The 12,239-nt window shown below is 38.5% G+C and overlaps 1 protein-coding gene and 1 long non-coding RNA gene across 7 annotated transcripts in view; one reads left to right on the top strand and one right to left on the bottom strand.

Annotated features, from left to right (window-relative positions):
- The window catches only part of LOC110840771 (polycystin-1), a 44,239-nt gene that overhangs the window by 12,107 nt on the left and 19,893 nt on the right, over positions 1–12,239 (top strand). For all 6 annotated transcript variants that reach the window (XM_087345436.1, XM_087345434.1, XM_087345433.1 and 3 more), the window contains 6 exons: positions 463–611; positions 4,387–4,594; positions 6,384–6,564; positions 8,359–8,609; positions 11,361–11,564; positions 11,861–12,006. In XM_087345436.1, the coding sequence (XP_087201562.1) occupies positions 463–611; positions 4,387–4,594; positions 6,384–6,564; positions 8,359–8,609; positions 11,361–11,564; positions 11,861–12,006 (1,139 nt within the window). The remainder of the gene's footprint in view (positions 1–462; positions 612–4,386; positions 4,595–6,383; positions 6,565–8,358; positions 8,610–11,360; positions 11,565–11,860; positions 12,007–12,239) is intronic.
- LOC147874335 (uncharacterized) lies at positions 433–8,362 on the bottom strand. The gene is made up of 2 exons (XR_015534274.1): positions 7,893–8,362; positions 433–5,510 (listed from the first exon to the last, which is right to left on the bottom strand). It is a non-coding gene; the product is annotated as an uncharacterized LOC147874335 (long non-coding RNA).

Here is a 12,239-nt window from a genome sequence, read left to right on the forward strand (position 1 = left end):
ATGCTCACCACTGAACCCAAGATTCGCGAGTTCAATCCCAGCTGAAGTCGACGGATTTTTAAAGGTGATATAAATCGGTAGCACAACTTCCTTCGGAGGGGAAGTAAAGCTGGCAGTCCCATTTCGTAGATTTACGGTATGTAAGAGAAACTTACGAGGATGATACGAGATGTTTCTTAATGAAAATTCAACGACCATTTCTTGCCCAAGTCTCCTGATACACTTCTAGATGGCTCTGGCAGTCAAATCAGGATTGAGTTCAAAATTGTGCAGAGTCAGTGGGCTGGTCACTCGCTACTCATAAATGCACACTTCAAGATCAGAAAACCTTTCAGGAAGCCAAGACCCGAAAAGGGTTGTAGCGCAACTGATGATGATGAGAATTGGATGAAAGTAAAATGTGATTTTGAACTATTTCTAAACTATGTAATATTAATTTTACTTTTTCTATTCTTTATTCAGAGAGCAACTTGATTTCACTCGACGAAAAAAGAAATGAGTACACTATTGAACCATACAATATGAGTTATGGAGACTATGGTTTCTTACATCAAGTAGTACGGAAGAGCAATGAAACCTCAGAATTTCTTACGCCTAAGGATAGTGATATGGTGAGAACACTGAACAGTCATGTATAGGGGCATTAGAACTAAGCAGAATATGGACGTTGATTTCAATTCTAGAGCATTGTTATTGATTGTGGAGTCTACTACTGACAGGCCAAAATTTCCATTATCTGATGTAGATTCTGTCACAGTTTATTAAAGTTAACATTTATGTACAGGTACTGTAAGCAAGGAGACTAGTGAAATGCAACAGTTCCTTTTAATTTATACCATAATTCACAGTTTGAGAAATGTAGTTCTCTTGCAATTAGTAATTTAAACCCTCTTAATCAAATATTGGGAATTTTGGAAGAGAGTTTTTTCCTTTTCTTTTCAATGTATGTTTCTGACTCATCATTTACCAAGGTAGCAGGATAACAGAAAATTCCAGACATGTATTATGTGTCAGTCATTTTTTAAAATGGGAGCTCTTTTTCTGATTAGTACAAAAGTGGATCAGATTGATTTTAGGCAGACATCTTTTAAAGCCTTTCATACATTTCTAAGAAATGTATTCTTAATTGCTTCGCGCAGTTTGTACGGTACAGACTTTTTCTTCAGTATTTTCCAAATTTCTGATCTTATATTGTCGAATGCAGATTTTAGATCTGTGAATGCCAAGTATAGTTCTTTTCCTTGTTCTATAAATTTATCACATATATTTCGTATTGAAAATATATGATCTTGTGTCTGTCTATTGGGTCTAAAAGGCATTTGCTCTTCTTCCAATTCCTCTTTTGTTACTCTTCTCAATCTGATTTCCAAAATCCTAGTGTATATTTTAAGTATTACCGAGGATAGGCATATTGGTCTATAATTTTCGCATTCACTTGAAGTTCCCTTTTTGTATATAGGTATTATTATATTTTTCTCCCAGTCCTTGGGTATTTTGTTTTCTCTCCATATTTGTGACATTAACTTATATATTTTGTCAGTGAGATGATCTCCTCTGTATTTTATATATCCGGGTTCTATATTTTCCCATCCTGGTGCTTTTGTTATTTAATCCTTTTCCATTTCTCCAGAATGATTTCTAGAATTTCCTCTTGGTGCTTGGTCTTTCTTCTCTACTTTCAATTTGTTCTCGTAATATTCTTTCCATACGAGGTGCGATCAGAAAGTTTCAAGACTGCGCCTATAAAAACCCGTACACTTATCTCAGGTATTAAATTCATCCATCACCCTCGAAGTAGTTCCCCTGGGAGTGAACTCAACTATCCAAGCGCCACTGCCAAGCCTGGAAGCATCCCTGGAAATCTTTCTTTGTCAGCCTGTCAAGCACCAACTGCGATTCTGCCTGAATCTCTTCTACCGTCTCAAATCTCCTTCCCTTTAGTTGAATTTTCATCTTTGGGAAGAGGAAGAAGTCACACGAAGATAAATCCGGCGAATAAGGAGGGTGCGGGATGACGGCCATGGTGTTTGAGGCCAAAAACTGCCGAACTTTGAGGGCGGTGTGCGCTGGCGCGTTGTCATGATGCGTCGCATGTGGAGTTCTTCCTTTAGAATCAGCTGACAGGTCCCATAGCCTATCCCAACAATGTCGCACAAGTCGTTGATGGTACGACGTCGATCTTCGTGAATGGCCTGCCGAATCTTCGACACATTTTCGGGCGTTGTGCTCGAAGATGGTCGTCCAGAACGCTCGTCATGCACGACCCATTGCGGACTCCCCAAATGCTTGCTTTAGCATTTCATAGGTTTCCGTAGCCGTTTTGGCGAGTCTTTGGCAAAATTTGATTTGTTCATGAAAATCCGCTATTCCGTAATCGCAGGAGGGTCGGTGTAACGCACTACCAAAACGCCCGTAACTAAGAAACAAATGCTAATTCGATGATGCCGGCTTGCACACTGATTCACTATGAATGTAGGCCGCACCCCCTAGCGGCAGAAGCTCGTCCTACTTCCGGTTCGCCCTCTATTGACACAGTCTTGAAACTTTCTGATCGCACCTCGTATGTCCAAAATATCTCCAGTTTCGGATAATAATTTCTGTCTCTGTTTTTAATGTTTCAAATTTGTTTTCCAAATTTGCCTCTCATTCTTTTCACAACCTTCCAGAATCTATGATTATTTTCCCTATAGTTTTCCTCTAACTCATTCCCAAAGTCTTCCCATGTTCTTGTTTTAGCTTCTCTTACATCCTTTTGACTTCATTTCTGTTTCCTATATATTGCTGATGGTCATCATCTAATTTTCTATGGGTATATTTCTTCCATGCTTGTTTCTTCCTTTTGACACATTCCTTAACTTCTTCCGTCCACCATCTTGTGCGTTTTGTTCCAGTATTTATTTTCTTTTTTCCACATACTTCTTCTGCCACTTGCAGTATACTACATTTTATCTTCTCCCAGCGTTTCTCTAGTTTCCACTCTTCTCTGTCTTCTAATTCTTCTTTAGTTAGTTCATTCATCTTTTCAATCATCTTATTTTTATATTCTTCTTGTTTATTAGTTTTTCGAAGATTCTCTGTACCTATTTTCTCGTATCTTTTGCCCCTGCATTTCCTTGAAGTCTTTCTGAAACATTTATCCCCTATAATTAGTCTATGGTCCGTATTTAGTTCTGCACCTCGAATAACCTTCATATCATGAAATATATATCTTAATTCCTTTCCATATATGTATAATAGTCAGTTATACTTCTAGCTTCTCACACCTTGACCCTCAAATGTGATTTTGTGTATGTTCTTATGGATATAGAAAGTATTTCCATTAATCAAGTTGTTGTGTATACAGAACTCAATAAGTCTTTTTGCATTTTCATTTCTTATCTTTTCTCCATTATATTTGCCTATAGCTCCATGTCCAGTTCTTACAACGTTTCCTACCCAGCTACTTAGGTCTCCCATTATCAAAATTTTTCTTCTGCTCTCTGCTATATCATTTGCAACTCTTTGGAGATCAGTAAAGAATTGATCTTTTTCTATTATATCTGCATCTTCGGTTGGTGCGTATACTTGTACTCTAGATACTTGTTGCTGCATTTCTAGATCCATTATCATAATTCTAGAGTTTATTGGGTTCCAGTTGCTGACCTTCTTATCTACCTCTTCATCCACTATAATCCACAATCCCTCCTTTGCACGACTTCCCATTTCCACTCCGGGGTACCTAAGTGTGAATCCTTTATCCAAAAGTACTTCTCCACCTCCTTTTTTCTTAACTTCACTAATTCCAAATATATTGGTTTTGTATTTGAACATTTCCTGGACTATTTCTACCTCTTTCCCTACTAGAGTCTTGATATTCCAAATTCAAAATCGTATATCCTTTCCTCGCCTATGTCATCTCCATGGAAGCTGTCTGGCCGAACAATCTCTATTTCTCTGAATCATTAAAAAACCCAGTGTGGGTGATTGGCCCAACGACTGGTTGCCAGGTTTCTAGGAACGTCCTCTGTGTTGAGGCTGAGGGTGGTCATTTCCTACCACCTCTGTAGTTCTGGTTTTCCCGCCAGTACTCGGGTGGCTGATTGCAGTGGCATCCCACTGGGTGATGGGGTCAATACATCCCTATGCCAGACAGCCCTGGTCATGTGAGGGAAATACCACTACCCAATTCAAAAGGACTCGAGTCATAGTGACATATCTTATGTCTGATGAGGCACAAATACTGTTGTGAAAATTAAATCTATTTAGGTTTTGTTTTCATCAGTTAAATATATTATCATTTGTGAGTAACTGATAATGTTGAATTTCCTTTGAATCTTTTGAGCATGGAATGATGTCGTAGTACTGGGAGTGCGATATATTTAGTCTTTTGGCCTTGGTTTTTTGCAGTGCTGGTTCCGTATTGTAGCTCTCCCCATCGTTGCTGAATTGGCTGGGGACAATGAGCAAACTCTTAGTGTCACCTCAGAGGTGATTCTTAATGCTGTGGGCTCCAGAGATCCGAATGAACCACATGATGCTAGAGATCACCTCATTTTCTCCTGGTCCTGCACCCCAGAATCAGCAGACGTCTGCAAGGATATGTCTAAATTCACAGGTAAATTAGTTAAAATGCCAGGAGACCTAAGTTTGTTAATTTTGGAATAATGAAGGTATTGGTGGCTGTGTGGTAGTGGCAGTAATTCACTTCAAATTTTTTTTATTTATCCCCCCCCCCCGGTCAATAGCCAAATGGCCAATTGCAGATACAGCACAGTACAAATAATAACAAGTACAACAGTAAATATTAAATAATTAAATCTTCTGCCAGAAGATTTGGTTTGTTCATCATTCAGCCACCTGACGCTGCTCGTAGCCTCACATGAAAGCAACAGCATTAACACAAAATTATAAAGAAGCATACAGATTATGGAGAGAGATATGTAAATCCAAATTTGAAGACAAACACATGCATAATTAGTGATAAACCAGAAAAATTATATCTTAAAAGAATAAATAAAATTGCAGACATTGAAATTGGTGAGATAAAGGAAAATCTGAAGACATCGTACGCAGGATAATACACGCATACCTCAGAGATTTTGCGGGTTCGTTTCCTGACCATCGCAATAAAGCGAGTCACACGAATTTTTTTGGTTTCGCAGTGCATATAAAAGTTATGTTTACACTATACTGTAGTCTGTTAAGTGTGCAATAGCATTATGTCTAAAAAAATGCGAGGATTAGTAAAATGTGACAGAAACACGAAGTGAGCACATGCTGTTGGAAAAATGGCGACGATAGACTTGCTCGACAGAGGTTTGCCACAAACCTTCAATTTGTAAAAAACGCAATATTTGCGAAGTGTAATAAAACGAGGTATGCCTGTACAGAAACCCCTATAAGAACAGAAGGATGCACTAACGAAGAACACTTAAAGAAAAAAGAGAGAAAAGGAATGTGCTACCATCAGAAACCTGAGGCCTGGTTGGTGCTGATTGCCATTCGTTCAAGAGGAACAGCACCAAGAAATCCTGTGAAGAAAGAAGAAACAGTAATGATGATTTTAATTGTAACAAGCCGATGGAAACACCAACAGGTCCAAACTTTTTACTGTGCGGCCAGGGCATGATGCTGACCACTCACCCCCGCGTAGTGCCGAGGTCAAGAATTAGTTATACCGCCTCTCCCCCTAAGCGCTTATATGGCGTGTAGTGGGACAGCTGTACTCTTACTTTATTACTTTGCATGTTCTGTTATCAGTGGTTGTGTACCGTATTGTTTCAATTAGGATTGAACCATTATTGCTAATACATCAGTGATGGATCACAACTTTCTTGAATATATTTCCTGAATCACTGAGGTTGAACAGTAAAAAATATATAATTTTGAAGTTGTTCATCATACAAAACTGATCGTGTCTCTGCATAATTATGGTCTCAACAGAATCATATTCACAAGTCCGACTCTTTTTACTGACAATAGCAGAACATAAATATTTCATTGAGAATTTTATTTTTCACATTTGCCCAAATTGATTTCTGTGGGAGATTTCAGCTTCCTTTGACATAAACTGCAAAAGGAAATGCTAATCCACATGCCACGTCAGAAATTTTTATTTAACAGAAATAAGTTACGTTGGAAGTTTTAAACTGTGGCTGAATGTGTTAATGGTTCTTTTTTTTCCAGGAAATTATAAAAGTGTAAAAATTCAGTATTCACATGTATTAATTAATTTCAACTGGACTTCTTTTTAAATGTTTGTGATATCCCGAATAGCAAATATCTTGAAATCTTACCACCGTGTTGCTTGTTGGCATTTCACTGACATTAACATACTTAACTAAGTACATGGTACGAGTTTTAAATAACTATTACTGAGCCATTATGGGCTGATTTTCTTATAGGTCAACAAGAACTAACACTGAAGCCTGGTGTTGGGGTTTTCAATTTTACTGTGACAGTAAGTGTTGATGAAAGCAATCCCCGTACAGTTGGCGAATTTCCAAATAAAATATTACCTGCTTCAGGCACTGCCTCTAAAGTAGTGCATGTCATCGGGGGAAAAAACACCAAGCTCTCCATAGAGTGAGTGTACTGTTTTGACCTAAAATTCATTCCTAGATTATTTAAAGAATTCTGTATTGTGTGCAAGTTTATGTGACAATGTATTTATGAATGGGAAGTAAGAAAACAATTGTCTCTTCCATAATTTTTGTGTACACGGTGAGGAAATCTTTAAACGTCTTAATCGTGACGGCAGTTCCCTGACCAGCATTGAAAGCGGGTACTTTCAAAATACAGATCACATACATCACAACTGAGCTAATTTGTTTGGTCCTCAGTATTAACCGTGCTTGGTTTTGTTCTTTTTTCTTCTCTCTGTCCCCCCCCCCCTTTTTACATTGTACGGGAGAATTTAAGAATGTTGTTGGCATCTTTTTAAATATCGTTCCACAGATTCATCATCACTCCTTTGACACTTTGTCTCACCCTCTTTTTTACACATATTCTTACTCTCCTCATCTGTTTCGATGGGTTGCTTCAGATGCTGATGAGGGGGATGTTTTATTTATGCTTCTGAAATTTTAATTTTTCACTTTTGTCATCTCTGCTTTTATCATTGCTGGCCTTTGTATGCTCGTCTGCCAGTCTTGAACTGAACCACTCCGTGTTTTGAATTTGCTTCACTACTTTGCATGATGTGACAGTGTCATCTTTTGTCTCCTGCGATTATTATTTTGTTAGTAATTATATATGAGTTTTTTGGGTATTAAAGTAATGCATAAAATTATATGATTCTTTGTAATCAATTTTCTTGGTAGGATTTGAGATTTTCACTGCATTGAGTCTGAAGATGTCTGTCTTCTGGGTTGTTGTACTGTGTAGTCTGGTAGGAGTTTACCAATATTTCAAAGGTCCTTACTGTCTCCATCATTACGGCGATAAATTTTCTTAATCGTTATTTAGTATGTGCTAATGATATGGAATTTAAATATATATACAGGGTGATTCAAAAGGTTAGGGCCAAACTGAAGGGGCATATATAGGGACTCAGAGAGAACAACATTCGAATAGGAATCCATGTCCTCCAAAGTTATCCTGAGTCAGTCGAGGCCATTGAAGGTAGGGAAGTCTGATACGCTCCTTCAGTTTGGCCCTAACATTTTGAATCACCCTGTATATATATTTAAATTCCATATCATTAGCACATACTAAATAACGATTGTGTTTGTGTGTGTGTATATATATATATATAACATGTTCCTGACCTTCACTGTCATAAAATGCATACCAATTTTCATGAATGTCAGTGGATTGGTTTAGAGTTTGTTACTGGAACACACAGATGTTATGATAGGATAAAATGACTGTTCGTCATCATCATAAACTATTTAGGGTTTAGGGCATATGACCTGTTTCTATGAGTCCCAAGATAGATGTTTCTGATCCTTTGATCGACACTTCGGTCGTCCCAGGTGTCTACGTCCTCGTGGTTGGTGACAGAATGCCTATTTTGGAAGAAAATTTCTGTGCTTGCATTACAAACGGTCTTTCAATTTTGTTAATACATTTGTATTACTTTAACTATATTCAGAACCTTAAGTCTTTCTCTAATATTAGTGTTCCTCTGATGGTCCAGCCTGGTAAGACCTAATAGTTGTCTCTAGAAACACATTTGCGCTGCCTCAAGATTTTGAGTGTCTCTTCTGTTTAAAATTCTAATTTCACTGCCATAACTGAGTGCTGATTTTGAGGTAATGTTGTGTAAACGCAATTTTGTCTCAACTGTCATTGACAACTAATAATATGAAAGAAAACTTATAACTGTGCTTTTGATCACAGATTTGTTACTACTGTATATGTGTTATGAATTGACAGATGTGTTAAGAACTGTGGTCCTGAGGGACAAATAAGCAGCTCTGAGGTACTCTACTTGAAAGCAGTATGCAATGAGGAATGTAATGGCACTGATGGTGAGGGATTCTATAAGTGGACAGCCAGAGATTTAACGACGAAGAAGGACCTGCTCTTAAATGAAGATAATACAGAGCTGGGTTCACGGGTGGACAAACTCATAATCAAGGAGAATATCCTCTCACCTGGCAGCGTGTACGTAATCACTGTTAAAGGTGAGTTCTGTATCATTTTGAAAGCCACTCGAGTCACTTGAGTGGAAACGTATGGTAAGAACTGAGCTCTAATGGTGCAGAATTATTTTGATGTTGAAATTTTGGTGTGGGAGAGAGAAATGAACCGGGGTATAAATGAAACTACTTAATGAAGATTTTAGTTGAATATGTGAATGTCTTGGAATTTCTATGACGGTCCGGTCATGGACCTTGACATTTGGATGGGGAAAGCAATATCTGAGTTCATAATTTTTGAGAATAAACGAATTTAAATTTGGCTGTGGCAGAAGATATTATTGGTTTTGGTTTTAAGGTACTTAGTTGGAGTAATTTGGTTTTCATTAGAGCTAATGAAGCTTTTATATTAGTATTCTTGATATTATTTCATTTCAGAGTTCTGACTGTGATAGATCTTAAACTTTAATTGGAGGAGTTAGAATTTGTGTCCTTAAATATACAATCGAAACAGATCCCAGCATAGTATCTGCAGATTCAATTGCAATCATTCAATAGATGTCTCATAAGTTTTACATGATGTAATATTCAAAGTTTGTGTGGAACTTTTGTTTTGTCAAAATGTGCCGACATGACGGGAGAGTAGTGAAACTTTGTCACCATTAAAAGTTTCTTTGTGTAATTTACATTAATCGATTATATTTATACATTATTAAACGAAAATGAAGAATGAATGTGAACCGATAGCTGCTCCTCCGGTCCATTTGCTACCATTTATGAACCATCAGCTCATCCGGTCCACCTTATACATGCTGACTCGTTGCTCGTGTATTCTACGCCCCGAGATATTATTGGGGAAACCAAGGAACATTGAAGGCAGTTGAACATTCACAATCAATCATAAATCAAATCCCAATCAATTGAAGTTAAAGCAAATAAATGAATTTAAAATTTAAATTGAACAAAGCAAAAATGACAAAAACAAAACTGTAATACAAAACAAGAATACAAATTAATCTTTCCAAAGACAATATTAAGGTTTACACATTCATACAGACCCCAGGTGCGTTCATACAGATGACAGCCACACCCTAAACACAGATTGGGAACCCATTCCCTCATTTAAGCAGAATAATACCTAAGGCCCCCCCCTTAAAGTTGTAGGTTTGCGAGTACTGGTTTAATACTCGCAAACTTCCCTTTCAGCCGCCAGTCCGGCCGTCAACCCGACATTAAACAAATAAATCATCACCTCCATCTCGTAGCCACGCTACGTTACAACACCGCACGACGATTATTTGGCGAAGTGCTACCAAAGGTGTTCACACCTTTCAACCTTGCCACTTCCCAATACTACTCACGGTACCCCATGGCACGTTTTCCCCGGCTGTCAGACCAGCCTCAACACAATCATCATACACAAAATAATACACCGACATCCGTACCCACACAACATCCGTACACACCTAACACCCAGTGGATTCCAATACACGATGCGTACATTACAACGCTCTTTCCAAAGCTTCTTACTTTTCTGCGCGACCTTATTAACCTTATGGTCCGCGAACAGAAACATGAAAGATCAAGTCCCATACATTGATCAGTCATCCGTTTGAACCACACAAGGATTCAAACACTCATCTTGTCTCGGCGTGAACACGCTCCCAGGAGACCAAGAGAGCCGCTAGCCTCACTACCAGGCATAAGCTTTGGATCACGTGTTTCGCTACGCAGTAGCTCGTGATCGAACTGGTGTTTCCCGGTTCTTATCACGCAGCTAGCCTCTCACAGGGCATCCCATACTGCCTTATGGAACAGTCTAACTCACGCGATACATTCACCAAAACTCACAATTACTCTTTTCCATTTACACACTAACAAAAGAGTAATATACATGATTACACAAATACAATTCCAGTCAACCTATATGACGATACATACACAACAGTAAGATGAGGCCCTTTGTTACAACTGGGCCACACCCGATCACAAGCACAGCATACTTACAAGTTCATTTACTCACAAAATTACGACTCACACCAGAAAATAAACTATGTACACAAGTTGCCAATTCCGTCGACCATCGTATCAAGCGTATCGGACATAATTTCGAACCAAATTTGAGGACCACTGATTTTGAAGCCAGACAAAACATTACACACATCTGCTTGCTACGACAGTCGACCGGAAAGAGGAAGACCCAAGCCAGGTCTTCATCGCACGTCTTCACGAGCCTTAGACAGGAGAGGGGGGGGGGGAAAGAACAGCTAATTGGTTAGTAATGACGTAAGGGAAACATAGAGATTATGCTAGCTGGAACGGTTTCTTGCGGTATACCATCCTCTCGTGACCAACCAAACACAGTACAACCGCTGGCCGCCAGAGGTCATCGAAGCCTGAACCTAAAAACGGTTCAAATGTAACTTGGGTATAATTCTGGCTGAATTAGCAGCTTAGTTTTGAGGTTGTGTTCAGTTACTGGAAGCCGCTACATGCAGAATTTATGAGGAGTGTTAGTTGTGGGTTATATAGAATTAAAAAAATTGTAAGCTGTGAAGTTATATTGTAAGCATCATAATTGTTTTCCGGAACTTCCGGTATGTATATGTTTGTTTAAGCGGTGTAATTATTGTAACAGTTGTACTACTGTTTGTAATTCTCATCTGTTAGACTTTATATTAATGTTTATATACTTTTTAATCTATACTAGTCTGTATACACAGATTTTAAGGAAATTGCATATTTTGCTTCCTTCTATAATGTCTTATTTACGCAGTTTGTTCTTGTTTTATGCAGGAGGGATCCTTGGCGAAGCTGCCCAAAATGTCAGCATTAGGAAGCGTCTGGACCTGGGAGACAAGGAGTGCACCTTTGATCCCAAGGAGGGATTCAGTTTTGTTAACCTCTTCAGCTTCCATTGTGACTATCCAGAGCAGCTTTCAGGTTTCCCACTTAAGTTTGAAGTCTATCAGACTCCGGACCCAAGCCACCCAGAGACAGGTGAGATAAGTCATCATGATACCTTAAAACCTTTCATTGTCTCTTCTTTCTCCTCCTGTCTTCTGTTTTATTTTCACACTTCTCTTCTTCTCTTCTATCTTCCCTTGTCTCTTCTCTTTTCTTCTCTCTTCTCTTCTCATTTGTTGAACAAAGCACCGAAGTCAGTCTGCCTGTAAACTTTCCATTCATCACCATTTCCAAATTACTCATACATGTTATATTCAGGTGCAGCCATTGTAACGGATGGAACATCATATCCACATGAAATAATAACGTTATCATTTTTTTCTTTGCAGAGATTCTGATTTCATACCCCCCCAAGCCAGAAGACACTGGTCTTGTATTGATGGCCGGGAAGCCCGACACCTACAAGACAAAAATCTCTCTTCGAATAAAGGATCACTCTGGAGAGATCTTGAGGAGGCATATAGCAGACGTTACTGTGAGTGCAGTCTAAATTTACGGCTTTATGAAAGTCATATTTGCTTCTTTGTTTGTATCTTCAAGTAATTTCTTCAGTTGTGTCTCATCCATGGCCACATTCTCCACGTATTTTTAAATTCAAACATTATTAACCTTTAAACGACGGGGAATTAAATGGCAAAGTGGTAGCATCCCTACAGAGGTTTTCTTGCAGGTTTTTAACTTTTGTGCACGCTCTACGGAAAACTTTAA

This window comes from Zootermopsis nevadensis, unplaced genomic scaffold (assembly GCF_977971745.1).
Source record: "Zootermopsis nevadensis isolate Lab colony 2312 unplaced genomic scaffold, Znev_1.0 Znev_ptg000009l, whole genome shotgun sequence".
NCBI lineage: Eukaryota > Metazoa > Arthropoda > Insecta > Blattodea > Termopsidae > Zootermopsis > Zootermopsis nevadensis.